This window comes from Lingula anatina, chromosome 1, assembly GCF_051362555.1.
Source record: "Lingula anatina isolate TDL-2025a chromosome 1, LinAna3.0, whole genome shotgun sequence".
Lineage (NCBI taxonomy): Eukaryota > Metazoa > Brachiopoda > Lingulata > Lingulida > Lingulidae > Lingula > Lingula anatina.
In genome coordinates, this window is record NC_141767.1 from 60,107,129 (window position 1) to 60,131,919 (window position 24,791).

At 36.6% G+C, this 24,791-nt stretch overlaps 2 protein-coding genes across 6 annotated transcripts; one reads left to right on the plus strand and one right to left on the minus strand.

Annotated features, from left to right (window-relative positions):
* The first annotated feature begins 3 nt into the window (after positions 1 to 3).
* LOC106171874 (lipoamide acyltransferase component of branched-chain alpha-keto acid dehydrogenase complex, mitochondrial-like) lies at positions 4 to 10,835 on the plus strand. The gene is made up of 11 exons (XM_087013885.1): positions 4 to 90; positions 1,805 to 1,937; positions 2,262 to 2,337; positions 3,492 to 3,676; positions 4,024 to 4,151; positions 4,439 to 4,532; positions 4,738 to 5,057; positions 5,313 to 5,390; positions 5,569 to 5,760; positions 5,974 to 6,045; positions 6,201 to 10,835. Exons 1-11 carry the CDS (start codon positions 31 to 33, stop codon positions 6,366 to 6,368), a joined length of 1,506 nt encoding a protein of 501 aa, XP_086870011.1. The 5' UTR covers positions 4 to 30; the 3' UTR covers positions 6,369 to 10,835.
* On the minus strand, positions 10,499 to 24,790 carry LOC106171587 (putative hydroxypyruvate isomerase). 5 transcript variants are annotated; one of them, XM_087014277.1, is made up of 12 exons: positions 24,444 to 24,790; positions 23,485 to 23,596; positions 22,820 to 22,919; positions 22,554 to 22,632; positions 22,292 to 22,341; positions 22,019 to 22,088; positions 21,647 to 21,781; positions 13,763 to 21,417; positions 13,326 to 13,453; positions 12,419 to 12,506; positions 12,089 to 12,246; positions 10,499 to 11,618 (listed from the first exon to the last, which is right to left on the minus strand). In XM_087014277.1, the coding sequence occupies exons 1-8, from the start codon at positions 24,712 to 24,714 to the stop codon at positions 21,365 to 21,367; spliced, it is 870 nt and encodes a 289-aa protein (XP_086870403.1). In that variant the 5' UTR covers positions 24,715 to 24,790; the 3' UTR covers positions 10,499 to 11,618; positions 12,089 to 12,246; positions 12,419 to 12,506; positions 13,326 to 13,453; positions 13,763 to 21,364. The 5 variants fall into 5 exon arrangements, with proteins under 5 accessions (XP_086870403.1, XP_086870518.1, XP_013407464.1 ...); XM_087014392.1 differs by lacking the exon at positions 12,419 to 12,506 and having other exon boundaries at positions 12,168 to 12,246; XM_013552010.2 differs by lacking the exon at positions 12,419 to 12,506.
* Between the last annotated feature and the right edge of the window lies 1 nt (position 24,791).

Here is a 24,791-nt window from a genome sequence, read left to right on the forward strand (position 1 = left end):
TAACGCCATCTATAAATAAACAGTGAAACGATGGCAGCTCGTGGACAGAGTTTGATTCGAGGACTTAGTTTAAGAAGCAACTTTGGCTTGGTGAGTGAAATATTCTGTCGAAAGTATGTGCAGAAAACGCAATATTATTATTTTTGTTTAAATAGGGTGGTATCATAAAACTAATACAGAGCTAAAAGAGGTGAGGTCAAAGAGGGCAGATTGACAAATGTTAAATATTGCAGGGTCCAGGGTAGCACGAAATTCATGCATTAGCACTCCTACATGCAAACGCATAAAAAGAAAGGCTTCAAAAAATGTTAAAGAAGACCATTTTCCGCACCAGCCGCCGTGTGGGTGCTCTCAACTTCTTTTATCTTATCTCTCATCTCCTCATGCAATTCGCAAGTTTCCCCCATCAACAGAGCTGAGTGAGGTACCCAAGTAATATCCATCTGTTCATTTACCAGTTACGCTGTTGTAAATTCATACACGCACTCTTGATAAACAGACTTCTTCATGCAAAAATCTCTCTCTCCTTTTATAACTCCAATGAGCAGTGTATTGATGTTATACAGTTTCATGTAATGGTGTCAGTGGACAATTAGTACTACATTTATGGCATTGTTTTATTCCATGATAAATACTATGGGCGGCGGTTTATACAAAAATGCAAAACACGATTAGTCGTCATCGTTATCAGATCAGAAGGCAAAATACGACTAGTAGTCGTCAAAACGCAACTAGTCATCAAAACGCAACTAGTCATCAAAACGCAACTAGTCATCATCAAAACGCAACTTGTCATCATCAAAACGCAACTAGTCATCATCAAAACGCAACTTGTCATCATCAAAACGCAACTTGTCATCAAAACGCGATTTGACGCCAGATGGCGCCCGTTGTACGAAAATCTAGGCCAAGTCACATGATCCACAGTGATCAAAATGGCGGACGTTATTGAAGCAGCATTATCATATTCCTCTCTCGAACTCGAGAATTATCTCGAGTTCGAGATATTATTATATATATATAATATCATTATTAGATTGTACGCGTAGAGATAATTCTCGAAATAATAAATAATTAAATAATTTATTAAATAATTTGGACATGTTATAAATAAAAAAAAAACAAAAACACACACTTGTGAAGCACTGCTTTATTGTTGTACTCATTTCACAAGTTCCAGATATTATTATATATATAATATCATTATTAGATTGTACGCGTAGAGATAATTCTCGAAATAATAAATAATTAAATAATTTATTAAATAATTTGGACATGTTATAAATAAAAAAAAAAAACAAAAACACACACTTGTGAAGCACTGCTTTATTGTTGTACTCATTTCACAAGTTCCAGATATTATTATATATATAATATCATTATTAGATTGTACGCGTAGAGATAATTCTCGAGTTCGAGCGAGGAATATGATAATGCTGCTTCAATAACGTCCGCCATTTTGATCACTGTGGATCATGTGACTTGGCCTAGATTTTCGTACAATGGGCGCCATCTGGCGTCAAATCGCGTTTTGATGACAAGTTTCGTTTTGATGATGACTAGTTGCGTTTTGATGATGACAAGTTGCGTTTTGATGATGACTAGTTGCGTTTTGATGACTAGTTGCGTTTTGATGACTAGTTGCGTTTTGACGACTACTAGTCGTATTTTGCCTTCTGATCTGATAACGACGACGACAAATCGTGTTTTCATTTCGACTGATCTAATAACGATGACGACTAATCGTGTTTTGCATTTTTGTATAAACCGCCGCCCATAAAATACTTTCCACTTACTTTTTCAGTTTAAAACACTCCACATAAGACGCCAGTGTATACAGTTCAGAAGAACCTTTAGAACTCCCAACAGTTGGTATAGGGGTTGGGATAAACGATTTTTAACATTTACTTCTACAAGGAGTATACATTCTACACCAGGTGGTATTGTTAGATAGTAATAATAATAAGTTCTTTGAAAATGTTAGTCTCAGTGATGTGTACAATATTTTATAATTCTGCTGGCATCATGGGTTCTTGGGAGAGATACTTAGTGATAACTTAAAAGGAAGTCATTCGTATTAAGAAATTTGAATTATTTTACAGAAATTTAATTTGAGTTATAACTGTAACAGTCTAAGGCTCATGCAGTAGCTGATTGTGGCCAAATGATTGCTTTATTCCACATGAAGAAGGATTTTTTATTATATAGACATAATGTTTTAATTTAAATGTCTATTAATTGTTCTTGTCAATCTGTTGAAGCTGCTCTAGGAGAAGTTGTCCAGTTCAACTTATCAGACATTGGAGAAGGTATACGAGAAGTTACAATCAAAGAATGGTGAGTTACTAAACTCATGTAGCAGTTATTTCCATGAGCTGTAATTCATTTTATCATTAATATGTAGGGCAGTATCTTCAGGTTAATCAATATATATATCAAATGTGTCCAGTTAAAGATGTTAAATGTATTTGTGACTCCATTTGCTGTCTAGAATTCTACATGCTCCTGACCAAGTAAAATGTCAGAGTAGCCGTGATTCACTCTTAGATCAAGTACTTTGTATTGGGGAGTTCATGAACTTGCATATTAATCCAGACATGTCTAACTGTATGTTATCTACATTTCCAAGTGTTCTGAACCACATAAACCAGCACACGAACGAAACGGGGTGCCTCGATATGATCCCAGACGACTTTTGTGTTTTTAATCTCCAAATACTTAAAAAATCAATAAAGCTAATAAATAGGCCGTCTACAAGAATCTATTATATCGTATCTTTTATATTAATTATTATTAAATATCACAATGATAAACGAGTCGCCTTTTGATGCACGCCCGGCTATGACCTCTATTAAAAAATATCCATTTTTACCAGATTACAAATTGTATCGTATTGTTTGGTTCCATTGCCTCGCTTTCAAAAATTAGAACAGGCGCTCCAAAATCGTAAGACGAAGTAAAAAATTTTATATTGACCGAGTTCGCCCCCCAATAAGAATATTCTTACAGCATTATCTGCAATTAACCTTCTTACGATTTTTAATGTATTTTGCAATATAATTTTCAATCTGCCCGATGAAGAATTTTATTAATCAAGAGTGGGGGAGGGGTGGAAAATCCCCTTGGGGCCACATATAACACTATAAATGCGAAGGGAATCCCCCTTACAATGACGGCAAAATGAATGTTAATCAGGAAAGTCCGATGGATTTGCCTTTTAAAACATACAATCAACAAAATATTTCTAATATGATTTCTCAAAACAACACCAGAAAGCAAATTAAATCAAATCAACCAGACGGTAAACACCGGCATGCTTTGTCAGTTTCACCATTTGTTTATTTCAAACAGAGTACTTTACGCGCATGCGCAGTAGTTTGAGACCTGTGCTACATAAACCATGTCCATGTAAGTATTAAGGACCAAAGAAACCAGTTTAATTGCGGGCCAAGTGAATTGTTGTAATCATGCTGTCTTGCTGTATTGTCTAGGTTTGTGAGTGTAGGGGACCAAGTGAACCAGTTTGACAGTATCTGTGAGGTACAGAGTGACAAGGCTTCAGTGACCATCACCAGCCGTTATGATGGGGTGATAAAGAAGATCTACCATGAGGTGGATGACATAGCAGATGTGGGGAAACCTCTTGTTGATATAGAATTGCAGGGGGAAGCTGAGGGTATAGTAAATTGAATTTTGAATGTGTGTATATAAATTATCTTTTCTTATAGATACTGTCTTGTGATTCTAAAACTCTCTCTAGTGATCTCATATCAGAGTCTATATTAAATTAGATTTTTGAGTGTGTATGTGTCTGTCTGTCTGTCCATCTTTTTCTCTTTATAAATTATCATGTTTTCTTATAGCTACTGTCTTGTGATGCTTAAACTCTCTCTAGTGATCTCATGCCACATATTTGTGTTATACATATTGGATATATTTTAGTCTCTATTTTATTACAATGTACAAATGAAATAAAGATTTGTTGAGGTTAAGCTTTTGTAATATCTTTTTTACATTTGTAAGACATTGGTCAGTTAGAGGACCAGGATGATGTGGAGGTGTCATCAGGTGACCAATACACCATGCAAGAGGTTAAGGGTCACAAGGTGCTTGCTACACCAGCAGTAAGAAGAATTGCTCAAGAACACAGTGTAAGTAGTAAAAATAAGATATTCTATCAAAGTATGAGACTTTAATAAATGTGCCTTTACAAACCTACCAAAAAGTAAAATTTGCATTTGGATACAGATGTTTGAATGGATGAAAAAGGTGAATTTTTGTTGTGGGGATGGATGAAGAGTACTGCACGCATGGATTAAATGTTTTATTGTTTTTAATGGCAATTTCTTATCATTGTTGAAAGCAAATAAACAGTCAGCATAATCTTTGACTGCAAGAAAATAATACACTGATCAGAATTTTGTGATTATTGCTACAGGTGAAATTAAGTGATGTTCCTGGAACTGGAAAAGAAGGAAGGATATTAAAAGAAGATATACTTAAATATATTGAAGACAAAAAAGCTGGAAAAGGTATCATAGTTGATATCCAGAAAGAATGAAAACATTTACACTGTTTTAATGAAAAGTGTGCTTATATGTGCATCTTCATTAGATAAATTGTACAATAAGAAAATCTAAAAAAAATGTAATGATACATATTTGTCTGATAGATACCACATTGTATAAGGCACAGGTATTTTGATAATTTAAAAGTCCATTTTTGTCTGTTCTACAGAAGCAGCAGCTCCAATCTCCACACCCCCTAAACCACCACCCCCTGCATTCACCCCAGAGATTGTTGTCCCACCCCCTTCTGCTACCCCTACACCCCCTCCAGTGTACGTCCCCCCACAAGTCATTGGTGAAGATACTAAGGTCCCAGTGAAGGGCGTGCGTAAGGCTATGGTGAAGACCATGGTAGCAGCCAATTCCATCCCACACTTTGGATATTGTGATGAAGTGGACTTGTCAGCACTGATTTCTTTAAGGGAGACTGTGAAAGCTGCCGTTCAGCAAAGGGGAGTCAAGTTCTCCTTCATGCCTGTCTTTGTTAAGGTTAATTATTTGTTTTATTATAATATCATGCTACTTTATTTCCTTTCCTAAAAATAATTTGCATCTTTTCTGAGACCTGGTTTAATGTGTTATGTATGTGGAATTTAGATGAAAATTGAAAAAAAAAATGCATTAATTCAGATATTATGGAAAAAGTGTTTAAGTGATGTAAATACAAGTTTTATTTGATCTACTCCTGCACTGGAAAGGGGATGAATTCATGGTTAAATTGCCTATTTCTTTTGTTCATTTCAGGCAGCTTCATTGGCTCTACTACAGTTTCCCTCATTAAATGCACATGTAGATGATAATTGTGAAAATGTTATACATAAGGTTTGTAAATTATTAATAATCTTTTTACACATTTTTTCCTCTCATCTAAGCTTTTAACATGTCTTGTTTAGATTGATTCAAATATTTAAGATATTTTGTTTATATTAATAATTATAGTAGCATTTTATATGTTAGTATAATGGACATTTTTAAAAGATTTTAATGATTTACATTTCAGGCATCGCATAACATCAGTCTAGCCATGGACACCCCAGCTGGACTCCTTGTTCCAAACATAAAGAATGTCCAGGCACTGACCACATTCCAAGTGGCCACAGAGTTAAACAGACTAATGGTGCTTGGGGCAGAAGGAAAGTTAGGGCAGGATGATCTGGCTGGGGGCACTTTTTCTCTCTCAAATATAGGTGTTGTAAGTAAATTTCTTGTTATTTGGTTGATGTTCAGGAGAGAATTTTTTTAAGTAGTGCGGTAACTCATTCACACACTGTCCTTGCAAGACATGTTTGTGGCTTTAATTTAAGATTTGATGTAATGTTGACTTCAAGAATGAGAGAAATATTAATTGTGCACTTTGTTGTAAATGTATTTTAATTAGAATATGTGTTTTGTTTTCTGTCAACAGATTGGTGGTACATATGCCAAACCAGTGTTACTGCCTCCACAAGTTGCTATAGGTGCTTTAGGAAAAATACAGGCAAGACAATCCATGATATAAAACCTTCTTGGATTAAAATACCTTCTTTTCGATATTTTTTTAACGTTATAATGATGAGGTATAGTATAAAGTGAATAACATTTCTTTATCTCACCAAAAAAAGTAAATGTATAGTTATATTTGTTTTGTCATAGGTGTTGCCCCGTTTTGATGCTCAAGACAAAGTGGTAAAGGCACACATCATGCAGGTGAGCTGGTCAGCTGATCACAGGGTGGTAGATGGCGCCACAATGGCGAGATACTCAAATTTATGGAAAAGTTACTTGGAAAACCCTGCCAGCATGATATTGGATTTGAAATGACATGTGTACAAGTGGCAGCTACACAAATGACGCTCACAACTAGTGAATAACTGACAGAATTTGTTGGATATAAAGAAATAATATCTATTTATTGTACCACCAGCGTAGGCGCTGGCGGTACACATGGTTTTAGTCCCGACCCGTATGTTCCGCCGGCTCCGCCGGCTCCTGTGGCTCCGCCGCCAAGTCACCGTTACCGCTTCTCCTCCTAGACGGTAATGGCCTCCATACCCATCTCTTGGATTTAGGTCACCTATAATCTCAACTCGTTCCACGTAAAATTTGGGCTTTGTCGGTATTGGGGTCTAGGTGTGGCACTCATTGCAATGCACCCTTGTCCAAAAATGGCAAAATTAAATGCTAATTATCTCCCCTACGGAAGGAATTATGGGAAAAATTTCTACAGACAGCTTTCCAAAAGTCATGTGTAGATTTCAAATATGCCCTTGGATTTGACCTTTGACCTTTATTTCAAGGTCAAACGGGCCAAAATTTTCAAAAAAACAAAATTTTTGCCGAAAAAAAAATTATTTGCGGTCTTATTCAGACACCACACAGACTTAACTAATAATATTAATGGAAAGTGTTACCCTTCAGGTCATCTTTCATCTCTGTGAATTTGGGGTCAATCGGTGCATTTTCACGGGATTAGCGGCCATAAGATATCGAAACTGAAAACTGTCTCTAAATCGGGAACCGTTAATGCTAGACACCCATTCTTTTTTGCATTTTGTAGAGCATGTAAAGCCCAACACTGGGGGTGGTCTCGGTTTTTTTGTATTCCATACGGTTTTCGAGTTACGCTGTATCAAAAAGTACATATTGGTGGTGAAAGCAAAATGTGCAGTACGGTAATGGATAATAAATTTTGAACTCCGGAAAAATAAAACATAAGGCTTGGCAAAGCAGACAACTTGTGGTCAAAAATGACATTATTTCATCAAATTTGAACATCTGGAACTTCAGAGCACCTCCCATTTCAAGAATTTTGACCAAAATGACCTTTTCTTTATTTTAATTAATTTTTTCTGTAGGAAATTTATGGCACATTATGGTAACTCCAAAATTATAACATTTAGTCCCTTATATCTCCAAAACTGGCAGAGATAGGTCCATAGTTACTATTGAAGTTGAATAGGAAGACATATACTGGCAATCTACATGTGACCTTAAAATTGACCTTTGACCTACTTTTCACCATGAACTGAACTTTGCAAATTTTGCTTCCCTTTTATCTCCAAAACTGGCAGAGATAGGTCCATAGTTTCTATTGAACTTGAATAGGAAGTCATATACTGGCAATCTACATGTGACCTTAAAATTAACCTTTGACCTATTTTTCACCATGAACTGAACTTTGCAAATTTTGCTCCCCTTTTATCTCCAAAACCGGCAGAGATAGGTCCATAGTCTCTATTGAAGTTGAATAGGAAGTCATATACTGGCAATCTACATGTGACCTTAAAATTGACCTTTGACCTACTTTTCACCATGAACTGAACTTTGCAAATTTTGCTTCCCTTTTATCTCCAAAACTGGCAGAGATAGGTCCATAGTTTCTATTGAACTTGAATAGGAAGTCATATACTGGCAATCTACATGTGACCTTAAAATTAACCTTTGACCTATTTTTCACCATGAACTGAACTTTGCAAATTTTGCTCCCCTTTTATCTCCAAAACCGGCAGAGATAGGTCCATAGTCTCTATTGAAGTTGAATAGGAAGTCATATACTGGCAATCTACATGTGACCTTAAAATTGACCTTTGACCTACTTTTCACCATGAACTGAACTTTGCAAATTTTGATTCCCTTTTATCTCCAAAACTGGTAGAGATAGGTCCATAGTCTCTATTGAACTTGAATAGGAAGTCATATACTGGCAATCTACGTGTGACCTTAAAATTGACATTTGACCTACTTTTCACCATGAACTGAACTTTGCAAATTTTGCTTCCCTTTTATCTCCAAAACTGGCAGAGATAGGTCCATAGTCTCTATTGAACTTGAATAGGAAGTCATATACTGGCAATCTACATGTGACCTTAAAATTGACCTTTGACCTACTTTTCACCATGAACTGAACTTAGCAAATTTTGCTTCCCTTTTATCTCCAAAACTGGTAGAGATAGGCCCATAGTCTCTATTGAACTTGAATAGGAAGTCATATACTGACAATCTACATGTGACCTTTAAATTGACCTTTGACCTACTTTTCACCATGAACTGAACTTTGCAAATTTTGATTCCCTTTTATCTCCAAAACTGGCAGAGATAGGTCCATAGTTACTATTGAAGTTAGATAGGAAGTCATATACTGGCAATCTAAATGTGACCTTAAAATTGACCTTTGACCTACTTTTCACCAAGAACTGAACTTTGCAAATTTTGATTCCATTTTATCTCCAAAGTTACGCTGTATCAAAAAGTCATATTGGTGGTGAAAGCAAAATGTGCAGTACGGTAATGGATAATAAATTTTGAACTCCGGAAAAATAAAACATAAGGCTTGGCAAAGCAGACAACTTGTGGTCAAAAATGACATTATTTCATCAAATTTGAACATCTGGAACTTCAGAGCACCTCCCATTTCAAGAATTTTGACCAAAATGAACTTTTCTTTATTTTAATTAATTTTTTCTGTAGGAAATTTATGGCACATTACGGTAACTCCAAAATTATTACATTTAGTCCCTTATATCTCCAAAACTGGCAGAGATAGGTCCATAGTTACTATTGAAGTTGAATAGGAAGACATATACTGGCAATCTAAATGTGACCTTAAAATTGACCTTTGACCTACCTTTCACCATGAACTGAACTTTGCAAATTTTGCTTCCCTTTTATCTCCAAAACTGGCAGAGATAGGTCCATAGTCTCTATTGAAGTTGAATAGGAAGTCATATACTGGCAATCTACATGTGACCTTAAAATTGACCTTTGACCTACTTTTCACCATGAACTGAACTTTGCAAATTTTGATTCCCTTTTATCTCCAAAACTGGCAGAGATAGGTCCATAGTCTCTATTGAAGTTGAATAGGAAGTCATATACTGGCAATCTTAAAGTGACCTTAAAATTGACCTTTGACCTACTTTTCACCATGAACTGAACTTTGCATATTTTGCTTCCCCTTTATCTCCAAAACTGGCAGAGATAGGTCCATAGTTACTATTGAACGTGAATAGGAAGTCATATACTGGCAATCTAAGTGTGACCTTGAAATTGACCTTTGACCTACTTATTATCATGAACTGAACTCTGCTAATTTCTTTCTCTTTTAACTCCAAACCTGGCAGAGATAGGCCCATAGTTACTATTGAAGTTGAATAGGAAGTCATATACTGACAATTTACTGTGACCTTGGAATTGACCTTTGACATACCTTACGATGAACTTAACTTTGATTATACCATTTTTAGTAATATATATATTTTTTGCATATTTTGAAAATTCTTGTTGATTGCATTTTTACAGCTTGTCAAGCACAAGACTGGTGGCTGTGTTCCTTATTTTGTATATGTGGGGGTCTATACGAATGCGCTTGCTCCAGCTGGTGGTACAATATTCGGAGGCGGTATCGCCTCTCTGATCCTCTAGTTCTATCTTGCCTTTTGTAGGGATTATTGGGGTTATTGCAAAAATATGATAATACTGATACATAGTATCTTTGTATTGTTGTATATCATAAAGAAATGCTTTGGAAAAGGTTAATTGGAAATGCAAAAACATGACAACCAGGAAGGGATTTAAAAATGCAAGTTCTCTGATTGGATCACAGCTGATGACGAAAGACATTTTCACATGGGGCATTCTATTTTAGTGATCCATCTTTAATATTTTATTTATTTATTTATTTTTGCAAGATTGACAGCTTTTTAGCTCAGATATTATGTCTGAGAATCAATGGAATCCCCTGGGCTTAACAGGGTCATTTAATGATTAATTGCTAGTTTCCACTCTTTGGTCATTGCCAAATTTTTACTGTGTTAAGGAGAATATGCTCTCTAAGTGTACTTGTAACCTTATTACATGGCCAGACATCTCTTTCGCAGCTGATGTACAAGTTATCTTGCTATAAACAGGGATTATCATGGCATATAACAGTATCATGACTTGGCTCTCACATATTGTGGTGGAGATGAAGATAATTTATTTTGCATAATACATGCTAATATATAATACATTGGGTTCTGATTGTGTTCAATCATGCTGTTCATTTAGTAAAGGATTCAACTTGAAATAATAATGTACCTAAATTATATGATATAGTTTGAAACTATACCCTACATACAAATATATTACTCTGGATGAACAAAGGATGAACAAAGCTGACAATTATGTCTGTGGAACAACAATTATGCTGTGAGCCATAAATTTGCCAGCAAGACATTCATGATCAGCATTGTGAATGCTACACATTTTATATTGTGCATTTGAAGCATTAAAAACAAATGTTACTAGTCATTTTCTAGTTTTTACCAGTGCTGAAGATTGCATGTTTCACTCGGAGTTAAAGTCAAGAGAACAAAATTGAAGAGATTGTGGCTTCATGACACATTTGTAATAAAAAAAAAATACTACAATACCACTCTGCTTCAAAGAATAACAATGTGCATCACTGTCTCTAATAACCAGTGTGAATCACTTATATATGAATTGTCAATTAAAAGAAAATGAACACTACTGAAGTTGACATTAATAATACCATAGCATTTAGTAATGTGAATTTATATTGCACTGAATGGAGAGAATCTCATTGATAGGCATTTCATTGACATGTATAAACCATGGGGCAGCTAAGTCTTTAAAACATTGCTGCTCGTACAAGAATAATAATATTTGAAAATATATTCTTATCATTTTCACAAATGCCCTACATTGAAGTCCACTTGAACTGCTTCTGGTCTTTACCTTTGAAGCTTGCCCACCATTTCAATTATCCCTGGCAAGATATTATGATCTGCTTTGATGTTTATGAAATATGATAACTATTGGGCATTGTGGTAGCTTTTAATAATGTTGATAATTTCTCAGACTGTTAACGGTATAGAATGTTTTATAACATTTGGCACATGAAATAAATGCAGGCTGCTAATAGAAGTTTGCTAAAAGATTTAGCATTATTTGCTGCAGATATCTTTGGTCGACCCTTGTGACTGTCCCACATCCCTTTGGCCTTTAGCTCCTTTCTTTTTTCCCTCCATTCTAGACGAAAATCTTTGATAAATATCTTTGTTTTGGTCTTATCTGAAATATGAAATTTTATTGAAAAAAAAAAAATGTCACACCAAAAGCATCCTTTCTTAGTAGTCCATCAATTCACTCATATTACTTGCATCTTTATTGTTATAAATTTAGATAATGATCCAATAAAATAGATAATTTCAATATAATTTCTTAATTTTGGAAAAAAAAGTTTTTAAAAATTTATAATGAAAAAAAAAAAAGCCTTGATTACTGATGAAAAATTGATAATTTTTTTTTTAGTATTTCATTATTATAAAAAAATATTATTGCACATTGGATGAACCTGATAAAATTCATGATGCCATAAATACATTATGCTCAAAACTGAAGTTTTTGTAGGAACTTTTATATCAGTTTTTGTCCATAAAACATATTAATTTCTTCAATATTACTTTAAACATAAAGCAAAAGTTTTTAATAACATTTTACACAGACTGTAACAAGTTTATTAGATAAAAATAAATTCTCACCACAATTCTCAACGTCGTCATAGACCTGCGGCAAGCAAGTTAGGATTCCATCGTAACAGTAGCACATATTACAGCTCACCTGTTCCCATTCCCTGTGTTCAGTATCGCCACAGGGACGACGACGATGTTTGTGCTGGCAGTAGCGACCGTGATATTTCCTGTAATGTTGACGAATGAAGGTGTCAACGAGGGTGTCAACGAAGACGAACGTCCTCTTTACACTACACAATCAACACTGATCTCATCATGTTCTATGACAAACTGTCTTATAATATACCATCTTTCAATAAAAAGCCAATGCAGAACATTTTAGCTAAAAAGAAAACTCACTTTGGACATTTGCAAAAACTGCCCAAAACGCAGATCCCGCCATTTTCACAGCAGTCGGTACGGTAGTTGGTCTTCAGTATATGAGGCCCTACAACATTAGATGTGATAAAGAGCCGATTTGTCAAGATTTTAAGTTATCAAAACAAAATCTAAAATGGGATATCTAAAATGCCAACAAACACACCAGCTTGGAATAAGGACAGAAAACATAAAAATAAAAATAAAACCTGGAATTGTTTCACCACCTACAGTAGTCAGATGCCAGTAAAATGTTAATAATTTTCAGTCAATATTTCCTTTGTTTTCCCGACATTTGTACAACAGATTTCACCTGAATTGGCCCCCGTACTTTGCGCAAATGTTATGTAATTGCCATTTAAAGAAGGTAAGCCCGTCTTATTGAGCTATACAGCCGATTGCTTTAAATCCGTTAACGAGGTAACGAGGTGCGTTTCCTCAATAAGAATTAATAGAAATTCGGGGGCTCCTAGCAAGGGGATCACAATTCAGGCAAATCAAGTGGAAAATGTCACTTTCATGAAATTATACAAAAATATTAATCATAGGCCTTTGTAGACCAATGTTTTGAAACTAGCATAAAAACAATATATGACTCCACAGTGTGAAGAAAACTCATGTTTTCGCTGCATATACCGCCGTATAATAGATGACCAAATTTCAACGATAGTTGAATGCCATTTATTCTTGAACGGCAGAGTTGCCAACATTACAGGCCTCAAAATGCGTAGATTTATTGCCTAACGTCTAATTGTTTAAAATACAATAACATCTGTAAACATTGAGAGTCTGTCTTAAACAATACGTAGAATACGCGTAAATACGTAGAGTTTGCAACTTGGAACACACTTTACGTAACCTACGATTATTTAAGAAAAAAAAAACTCACCAGTCTTCGTAGTTTCGTTATCAGAAGACGACACGTTTGCTGCCCATGATCGAGTAAGCGGGGTGATATCCAGTGTTTTTACAATATCCGTAAGAAACATACCGAAGAACACCAAGCATAAAAACAAGCTGAAAACATGTGAATAAAATTAACAAGTAAAAGTAGCATTTACCTAGGACCAACGTAGTTTTACCACACCCGTTAAAGAAAAATAATCATAGAAACCAATGAGCCCACAAAAACAAAATGCACGTGGAAAGGGGATAGACTTGATTGACTGCCATACGTTTCCTTTGTCCACTCGTTTCTTTTCTCTTTTTTTTTTTCTATAAGACTGAGATCTTGAATATAGCCTTTGAATTTTAAAGGTTTCCCCACGCGCAAGACGAAAACTTGTTTTTGGTTAAACAGCATTTTTTTATGAAGAACACACTTGCCTTATTTTCGACACCTCCGCCATAAATCCATATCACAAGAATAGCAGCTAGTGATCTTCTGAATGTCGCACATTAATCTGGCAGGTCCTGACGTCTACTTCACCATCTTAGCGAAGACAAGTGGTCTTGTCGCCGCACTTCGAATATCCGGTCTCATTACCTGTCTGTCACAATGCAGTTATCAACGAGTATAAGCATAAGCACTTCAATATTGCATACTTAGATTTTTCGTAAAATCTACCTTAAACTTTATCAAGAGAATCCGTCTCCAGTTGATTGCAAACGTTTTACAATGTCTGTATCTTACTCTTTTGCGCCGCCTCTGACTCGTCCAGTATACAGGTATGGCCAACAAACTGCTTAAGTCGTAATCTTGAACAATTAACACATTGTTAAGGACATAATACAGATGACGTAATGCCGAGGTAACTGGCAGATTTTAATGACTGTCGCTTCAGAACCATTCATGCCGTTCATATAGGCCCGAATATATGAAAGATCTCAACACAGGTCTGAAAGACTAGATGTGTTTTTCATCGTTTACCATTAGTAAGTCTCACCTTTACCTATGAAAATAAGCCATTTTAAAAGATATGCTACAACTGAAACTTTGATATTGCTTTAGAAAAATTAACAATGTTAAGAGCATCGGTGCGGTCTCTAGTCTAAGCGGTGGCGTTTCTAGTAAAACTACCTTACCCATCTTATCAATTTAGACGTCCAGTTCTGGTTTATTTTTCTTTTTGCGTTCATTAATCAAGGATATAATTTTTCATCTATAGATTAGATTTTATGCTGTGAAATGTACTGAATACTTTATGGATTTAGACGCTAAACAAAAATATTACCACTATATTATCCACTGATTAACTAAATTTTATTTCTATAACCATCAGTCTTTTCACTCGATCTGTCAATGACCGTTTTACCCTTCACAATTACTCGAGTTAGTGCATCCCCGTGTGTAAATCTTGAAACGTTTAAGCTACTAGGAATACCATTCGCGCTTGAAATCGCCCAAAAGTCGTATTTTCCGCGGCCGCCTATGTATCCTTCAAACGGCCATGCAAAGCCACATATCATTCCCGTGTAAGACATTTATTATTAAAAATGATAAAATCTCTCGAGCCAAAGTGCCTCATTTCCTTTTAAATGTACAAGAAGATCGTGCATAGCGATCTACGGGAAAATGACAAGCTAGTCATTTCAAACTAAATAAGAAATGTTATAAAACGTCGAATCCATGCAGGGAGGGATCGAAGTCAGTAGTTTAATTCATTCAGGTGGGAAAATATCGGAGATTGAGAGAAAAGTTGGCGGAAAATCCGTACAAACAATTTTTTATAATCATTTTCAATATCAAATTAGTAATTTCCATTTTTAAATAGTTGCTCTTACGAGACCAATTGGAACGGGAAATGTTATCTGTCGGGGACCCCTTCAACGGCTTCCTTTCGTGATCAGAGGGGTCGGTTAATTTTTGCACATTATCCTGCATATTCAAAATGTTGTGCTATTTAATTAAAAAAACTTTCGGCATGACTACTCTAGTAAAAGCTTCTGCCGTTTGAATAGTTGTTGTGGGATAAAATGAAATACTAGACAGCAAATGTGGGAAATATACAGATATTTAGCAAAACAAAGTCACCCTCGTTTCACTTTCACATAAGCAGGCATAGGGGCCTATTGCAGTAATTAATAACTTTTTTTTATAAATCCAATTATGTCGATTTTTGAAAGGAACCTGCATTTTTACCACATAAAGCCAATCAGCATAGATCTACTTGAAGTTTAAAAAGTTTGGCTCAAAGGCTAACACATGAATAAATCAATAATTTTTGTAAAAACGATCTGATATGGTTTGGCAGTTTTAGGGTGAATAGCAGATGAGTCGGATTGCAAGGACAACAAATCAGATTGCCACAGCGACCAGAATATATATACAGATACACGCAGTGTCTGTATATAATTAAGTCTAGAAGTAATTGTATTCCATGATACCCAACTAAAATGTTTTCTACGAAATGACAAGGTCCAAATGGATGTCTATTTTTTTTCCTTAAAAGCTATGTACGTGTAAGAATGTACGTGTAAAAAAAAAAATAATAATAAAAATAATAATAATAAAACTGTTACTAAAGGTTTATTACATCAGCTGAAATATGTAAGACTCATAAAAAACTTATCATTATATTCAAAATATACTTGGCCATCCCTGTACTTCAATATGCACTACAAATGCTCTTTAACATGTACAGCCACACCAATCCCTAAATAAAGCACGACACATTTTCGTTAATGAGGTATGTTATTAGATAAGAGTATATGATGCATCATTGGATCAGGCATGCATGATACAAACGTTTCCTGCTAAAACATCTGCAAAATTAAGTGTCTCAAATGTGTATTCTATGGATAACTGCTAAATAAAATGAAATTTGGTTCAAAATTATTTCCAAAAAGGACACCAAAATATGTAGTTATTTCTAATTCAAATGAGAAAGTTGACAGATAGGAAAACTTAGCCTGCATAATTATGATGACAATATCTTTCAACATGGAACCAGCTGCTTGCACCCCACCTAATTTGGCAAGCGTAACATTAAAAATCATTATCATACCATCCTCTAATTTGTACTAAAATTACATCTACATTTATTAAAATACTTCGGAAACAAAATTTTTGTGAACAAACTCAAAATATGCTTTTTCTTTCAGTTAATAAGCAAACATACCTTTTTTTGCTGTAAGAGTTAAGTGGCACACTAACCTCGCATTACCCCGTTTTTATTTTTATTTTTTATTCTGTATTGCGTAGTAAATATACAAATATCATTTAGATTTTTCATATTTAAGTAGATCGTTAGCATTTTGTTTTAAGTAGAGGTCAGCCGATGGGCTCGTTACTTGACCCGTGAGCGGCAAGGGTGGGCTGATCCCCCTTGATGAGCCTATTGATTAGTTTATTGGCCAGCGTATTTTCTTTGTGTGTGACCACGCTGTCGTGCACGTGTTGATGATGCTCTGGTGACCTCGCCGACGATGTCGAATGGTGCCTGCCGTAGGAAGACGTACCGGTTCAATGAAGATTTAGCTTATTGACTTTATTTCTATTTTTATTATGCTGTTATTATATTGCTCTATCTGTTGATATTATATTGTATAATTTGCTGTTTATGCGCTGATTGCGTATACTATGAAATGTATGGAGCCCCAGGATTCAGACCTTTCACTGCTGGCCAAGGAGTTGGATGTACTCCGAGGGAAGGTTCGGGAGCAGGAGGCGGAGCTGGCGCGGAGGAACGCAGAGCCTTCTACGTCCTCGAAAGTAGTTGTGCTGCCAGCGAGAAAGATCGAAAAATTCAAAGATGTGCCACAGAGGGCGACTGACATCGGCATTGGGGAGTGGGTGGCCGAAGTCCGGGCACACGCCGCTAGTAACAATTTGAAGGGGGAGCGGTATGCGGCCTTCGTTATCGATCCACTAGGAGGCAAAGCCAAGTGGGAGATTCTTGGCAGGGGCGACTCTTTTAAGGAAGAACCGGAGGAAATATTCAAAACTCTCCGCCGTGTTTGCGGCGATGGCGCCGATTTACCAGACCTTCAGCAGCAGTTTTATTCCCTGGAGCAAGGTGCACAGGATCTTATCACCTGCTCGCTGCGACTAGTAGAGCTTTTTGGTCTCATCATAGAACTCGATCCAGCTTTCAAGCCTCGACGGGAGAGTGCACTGAAAAGCAGGTTTGCGGAAGCCGTTAGAGACAAAAACTTATGAAGAGAGCTCCGCCGCCTCAACATATAGAGTGAAGAATTAAAGTTCTTCGAGCTGCGTGATAGAGCGGTGCAGTGGGTGGGTCGACCATCAAGCCTGACGAAACATGTGACAGTGGAGCAGAACACCAGTGAATCTGAGCGGAGGTTGGTAGAGCTGCAGGAGGATATCATAAAAAACAGCAGGAACAGACTGGCCAGCTAATCCAACAGCTGACGTTCATCAAAGGCAAAAAGACCAGGGGACGCCAACAAGACGGGCCAAGACAGTGTTGGTCCTGTGGCTCGCTGGAACACTTAAGGCGGGACTGTACCTCGGGGGGCGTACAACTACGCCGTTAAACTAGGCCGTTTAACTACGAACACCTGTGGTAGAGAGCCATACCACAGGTCAGTCAGACGGCGACGGCTCATTCTATAGAAAAACGATCGGGAATTGTCCGGAGGTGTAACTAAAACTACAGGGAGTCGACGTGAGGTGTCTGTTGGACACAGAGGCACAGGTTTCCACTCTGAAGGAGTCGTTCTACAACAAATTCGTCGCAGACAAGTGTAGGATGAGAAACGTGGACAACCTCATTAACATCAAGGCCTCCAATGGAAAGGACATCCCTTTCGTGGGCTACGTCGAGCTGACCGTGGAAGCATTTGGCCACACATTCCATAACATGGGTTTCCTTGATGTAGAAGACCCAGGACGTCTAATGAGAGAAAGGAAAAGGTTGGTGCCCGGAGTTATCGGCTCAAACGTTCTGCGCGACATCAGCAGAAAATTGCCAAGGAACAGTTGTCCTGAAGAGAGGTGGAAGACCGTGTTGGCTCTGTACGAGGAGCAGCGAATTGCGTCCAATGAGGACAACTTGATCTGCAACAGGTTGAGGGTGTCTGGAAACAGACCAGTGTTACTACCAGCCTGGTCGCTCCAGGTGGTAGAGGCCAGCGTGAGACCCTCTGAAGTTGCTACGAGGGAATCTAAGAGGAAATGGGGGCAGATTTCCCTACCCTGCAGACAGGGGTGAATATGGGCCCCACTCTCGTTACGGTGGAAAAATGTGGCACGGTACCATTTCAAGTGTCCATCTTTTCCGACGAAGATGTATACCTTAAACCAAGGACTCCGATTGGTTATTTGCGACCAGCGAGATCCATGCCAAATGTGAATGTTGTTCTCAACAATACCGAAGTTCTCGTAGTTGATAGTGATAGTGAGTGTAGTAGTAAATTAGTTGACTCTGTAGATCACAAAATCATGTCAGAGATGGATATAGGCGACTTGAATTCCCAGAGCATAAAGCAGTTCGAGGACTTAATTCAGCAGCATGAAGGAGTGTTTAACAAATCTGACAGTGACATTGGATTTTGAAGTTTAGTTGAACATCGTATAATTACGGAAGACGAGGTTCCATTGAGGGCAGCTCACCGCCGTATTCCTCCCAAGAAGTGAGCAGAAGTGAGGGAACATCTAGAGCATGCCATGAGCAATAATGTGATCCGCGAATCTAGCAGTCCATATGCGTCGCCATTAGTACTAGTTAGAAAGAAAGACAATATAGCCTTAGACTGTGCGTAGACTACAGGGCACTTAATGCCAAGACAAGGAAAGACGCATACCCGCTACCAAAAATAGAAGAAGCATTGGATGCTCTGAATGGGGCATCTTACTTTTGTAGTTTAGACTTAGCTCACGGATTTAATCAAGTACCTGTTAGAGAAGAAGACATTGAGAAAACGGCCTCTAGAATTGGAACAGGAGGACTGTACGAATATGTGCGTATGCCGTTTGGTTTGACGGGAGCTCCCTCCACGTTCATGCGACTGATGGACAAAATATTCGGTGATCAGAATTTCCAAACATTATTGATATATCTTGACGACATCTTGGTTTTTGGAAAGACTTTTCAGGAAACCATAGAACGACTAGATCTCATACTGACCAGATTAGGGGCTCATGGACTGAAGATAAAGCCTAAAAAATGCCAGCTTTTCAAAATCAAATTGCGATATTTGGGACATATTGTTTCAGAGGATGGACTTTCTCCGGATCCAGACAAGATAGCAGTAGTGACGGGATGGCCAAGGCCTCAGACGGAGACACAGTTACGTGGATTCTTAGGAATGGTTGGCTATTACCGAAGATTCATAAAAGATTTTGCAAACATCGCGGGACCCCTGCATGCCTTGATAGGAGGCCAGACTGCTTAAGTGAAAAAGAACAGGTTTCAAAAGCCATTGGGACTGAGTGCATGGGTTGGGTGATGTGACGAGGCGATGAACATCTTAAAAGAAAAGTTGACACAGGCTCCAGTATTGGGTTACGCAGATTTCTCTCATTCATTTATCTTGGAAGTTGACGCTAGCCACCTGGGGCTGGGTGCCAGGAAGATTTATTGGAAGAGCAGCAGGAAGATGAAGGTGAAGATTATACAATTATGATCGAGGTCGATGGTGAAGACCAAATTCATGGGAACGAACTGGTCTCTCCTGAAACGGGTGCTCGATGCACAGCAGGGGAGCCGGAGACGACGGAGGTGGTGCGCAGGGGCAACAGAAGTACATCTGGATGGCACAATAACATAAATCACCTACCGCGTTCCAACATCCAGCAGGGTGCGGTTGCCAGCCCAGGCATCGATCCGTCTGTTTTAGCGAATTTGGCTGGGACCCAGCTATTTTCTTGCATGAATGTTGGCTGGTGGGCATCAGCAATTTTAATTGTACAGCTATGGTTGTCACTGACATTGTGGGGCGGCAATGTGTTAGCAGGGGAGTGTAAGAGTTAAGTGGCACACTAACCTCGCTTTACCCTAATTTTAATTTTTTTTTTATTCTGTATTGCATATTAAATATACATGTAAATATCGTTAGCATTTTGTTTTAAGTAGAGGTCAGCTGATGGGCTCAGTATTTGACACGTAAACGGCAAGGGTGGCCTGATCCCCCTTGATGAGCCTATTGATTAGTTTATTGGCCAGCGTATTTTCTTTGTGTGTGACCACGCTGTCGGCCTCTCCCCCTTTTGCCCCAAAAAGTTTAAGGCGCAATACATCTTTTGCGATGCAGATTTTAGTAGAGAACCAAGTTAAGGCTAGATACCAAGACTTGTATAGCCAATGTGTAATTGAGCCAAAGAAGTGACCGGTGCATAGTCTCTGCTGGGGGTCTTAGTCTATGCAGAGTGAATAACCGTAGAAACCTAAATTTGTCTTCTTATGTCATTCCACCCCGAGACCCACTCTCGGTGTCCACATTGCAATGTTCCCATATTATCACAGTTATCACACTCAACAAAGGCAAAACAGATACAATATATCTCTTCATAAAATAGTCTGAACATATTCAACCACAAATCATACTAAAATATGAAAAAATTGTGATCATCTGACTAAAATTTTTGATTGGGTGTGGTTTACTTGATATCCTGTGGGCATAACGCACTATATCCATACATTCTTTAATATGTAAATGAAATCCAAATGCATCAGCAATACATTCAAAATTTCATATAATGTTTTAAGAAATACAACAAAATCAGCCTAGTAAAACTGAAATATATCAAACTATATATTCAAAGAATTGCACAGAATTTTGGAGCTTTTCAACACTCCACTGTCCCTTGGTAGTCATATATATATATATATATATATATATATATATATATATATATATATATATATATATATATATATATATATGAGAATCTTCTGAAATTCACTCCATTTTGATTTTTTTATAAAGCCTTATTGCATTAACATTATAAACATTATATGCTATACCTGGATCATTAACAATTAATAAAATACAATATCTCAAAGTCATTACTCATGTCCAATCCTAAAGCTGATATCCCATTTCTTGAATCCACTTCAGACCTTCAACAGTGTTCCCTAAAAAGTAGCAATTTCATCTACAATTAGCATTATTTAAGCATAACAGCACATGGTGAAAATTCAATAACCAGTTCAAAGCATTTTGTTTCTGATTTTCTTTGATATTTCATGAAGTATATTATTACAAAATGTTAATTAATACCAGGTTTTGAATTCACTTTTCTTAATTGCATTCAAGTTATCAATTTCAATATCTCACCCCTTAACTCAAACATTATTCCCTTACCTTTAGGCTTATACTCCAACCCTATCCAACCATCATAGCCCACTTCTTCTAGTAATTTAAACACATACTTGTAATTGATCTCTCCATCAGTGTTAGGTTCATGTCTGTCAGGGACTTGGGCTATTTGCATGTGCCCTGGAAATGTTTCATATCATGTCAAGATATGTTATCTTGGCAAAGGAAAGTGGCCTTCAGAACAATAAGAAAAAAGTGCAAAAAAATTTCCTCCCCCTGAAAACACCTGTTCTGATCCATAGGATGCTGGCAGTACACTTAACATCAAATATGAAGCAGCATCATTCCATTGTAATAATATTCAAGTAACTTAAAATATACACAGTTAGCACTGAAGAGCAACTAAACCAATCTTACCAACACATGGCATATACTCTTTTATCATGCCTGTTAGGTTACCATGCATGATCTGGAGATGAAATATGTCCTGAAATAAAATAATCACTGTTACTGCATTTTTTAAGAATATTAAAAATTGATTTTAAACATCTCTATTTAGTGCGTAGTACCACTCAGTGCTACCTGTAGTTAACTATGAAATAAAGAATATTACCATTCGAATCAATCAAAAATAGCAATAGGACAAATTTACAACAAGACATGAATGCAAAGAGCAGTCCTGGGGCTTACCAATTGCAGCTTTAAGTTAGGGTGGTTCACATTCTTGATACACTCCACAGCTGTTAAGAGAGTGATAAACAATTTACTATATAATGTTATCAAAGAGTGTTTAAATGGAAAGAATAATTTTAAACATGAAAAAAAAGCAACAGACACTTAATGAGGATCTAAAAAAGCATTGCGCTTTTTGTGAATCCCTTACCTCCTCTCATCCACTCTGTTCATCTATCTATCTAGCTAACTATACTCACTTCAGTTTCTCTATACTTGCCTTTTTCATAATTGTCCATGAAGTAACCTGGTAGGCTGATTTTTGAGTTAACTGCTTCAATCAGACACAAGATGCCTTCCTGAATGACAAATTCATCACAATACAAGTAAAAAAAAACTGAAAAATTATGAACTGCATGGGATTACAATTATTTGCATAACTGCTAAGTAAAAAGAAAACATCCCAAGATAACTCAATCATCAAAATGTCTTCAAAAGCTGATCTTTTCCCTTAAGTGCTTTTAGACAGAAAAAAATGACCCTCACCTTCTGGAGTCTCTCAGCTGCATATCCAATGTTCTCAAGGTAAACATCCTTCATTGCTGTATCTATAAACTGAGTTTGACGTCCTGCCATTACATGCATTCTAGTTACAGAATAGATGTTAAATAACACTAGTAGATGCTTATATATCATAACTAAATAACCATTAATCAAACCAGAATAAAAGTACAAATTCTGAGCAGCAACCAATTACTTAAACAGAATACTGTTCAAAAGATAAACCCAGTGTTCAAAGCAATAATAATAAAAGTACAAATTCTGAGCAGCAACCAATTACTTAAACAGAATACTGTTCAAAAGATAAACCCAGTGTTCAAAGCAATAATAATAATAATAATATAATGTTTAAAATCCATTTGAAATTTAAAATGTAAGTAACACTGTCCCAGTCACCAGGGCCATAAACTTGCAGAGATAAGAATACTTATAATACACATTATTAGACTATAAACAAACAAAAATACAAAAAGATATCTGATAATTGATCTCTTGAGATAACTTACACACACACACACTGATCTTATTAATGAACAAAATGAACAAATAATAACATGCTGATATTTTGTCAGTTTTATGAAACTAATTATTTTGGTTCAAAGGTTTGAACAAATGAGAGAGACAGAGAGAGAGAGAGGGTGATCTCATACCTTTTACATCCCAGTGCCTTGGCATACTGTATTGACGTTTCCAACTTTTCTTTAAACTCTGACCTACGACTTGAAATGGCTGCTATGCCAATATCTCCACCTTTTAAGTCACCTTAAAATAATAATTTAACATAAACCACTGTACTATTTATGGGTTAGGCTCACCTGTAACTGTGACTTATAGTTGGTTGCATGTTAAGTTTTGCCACCTCTCAACAACCAAAGTTTCTAATAAATCTTATTAGAAACCATGCTTGTAAAAAAAAATAATGATTTTAACATCCAAACCCAATATAGATGTGCAAATTATGTTACCAGCATGCTCTTTAAAAATTTAATGGACAGATTAGAAACTGTTTGATTATTTTAGGATCCCACGTGAAGAAGTTCATATCAATGTTTCACTGTCCTGGAACCATGGAGAATAAAAAAAAAAAACACAATAATCTAACACCAAAAAAGGAACATACATTACCATTACAAATGGCAAACTTTCAGCTGCAGTAGTGATTTTACTCACTCTGAAAATTCAATCTGCACTGGTTTACCATTACTGAATCACTACAACATATTTGGAACATGATAAAAAATAAAAAAATATATGACCCAGAACTTTACCATTTACAGTAGGCTCTTTACATAATGGTAAAAATTAAATGTGGATGTAAAATTGAGACAGTCGTGGAATTTTGTTCAATACACTTACATATTTAAAAAACTGAACAAAACTTCAAATTCATTTTTTTTTTTTTTTGACACCTCAGCATGTGAAATGCACCAATAATGGGTTTGGGTGTTAAGAGCCACAATAAAAAACAGTTTAGCGTACATGTACTATGAACATGTTGTCCATTAAAATATTTATATTTGGCTTTACTAAGCTAGTAAATTAAACTAGACAATTAAGCTAGACAGTTAAAAAGATTCGGCTTATTATAGTCTCTGCATAAATATCCTACCAGGCCATGCATTTATTAACACATGTTCAATGCCGGCAGCTTCTTTTGCTTCTGCTAGTTTGTCCGCGGCAACTTCGTAGGGAAACGTGCATTCAACGGCTTTAAACCCTGCTTCCTTAGCCGCTTTGTACCGGTTTTCTAACCCTTCTATTTCTTGAAATAGCATAGAAATATTAGCTGCGAACTTCAAGGGCATTTTGGCACTGGAGGTGGAGAAATAATGGAAGTGTCTCACAACAGAGCGTGCAACAAACATCGAGATCAGCTGCATGTACCTGCATGTACTAGTATACTATCGCACTTTGTCACACATTTTGACGTGACCTATTTATGGTTTCTAGGTCATGT

Coding starts and splice junctions, on each gene's coding strand:
- LOC106171874 (XM_087013885.1), top strand. CDS start 31: ATGGCAGCTCGTGGACAGAGTTTGATTCGAGGACTTAGTTTAAGAAGC. Junction 1,938..2,261: donor GAGTATACATTCTACACCAG/GTGGTATTGTTA, acceptor AATCTGTTGAAG/CTGCTCTAGGAGAAGTTGTC. Junction 2,338..3,491: donor GAAGTTACAATCAAAGAATG/GTGAGTTACTAA, acceptor TGTATTGTCTAG/GTTTGTGAGTGTAGGGGACC.
- LOC106171587 (XM_087014392.1), bottom strand. CDS start 24,714: ATGCAGCTGATCTCGATGTTTGTTGCACGCTCTGTTGTGAGACACTTC. Junction 22,089..22,291: donor CTAACTTAAAGCTGCAATTG/GTAAGCCCCAGG, acceptor ATTTTATTTCAG/GACATATTTCATCTCCAGAT. Junction 21,418..21,646: donor GTTGGAGTATAAGCCTAAAG/GTAAGGGAATAA, acceptor GCTACTTTTTAG/GGAACACTGTTGAAGGTCTG.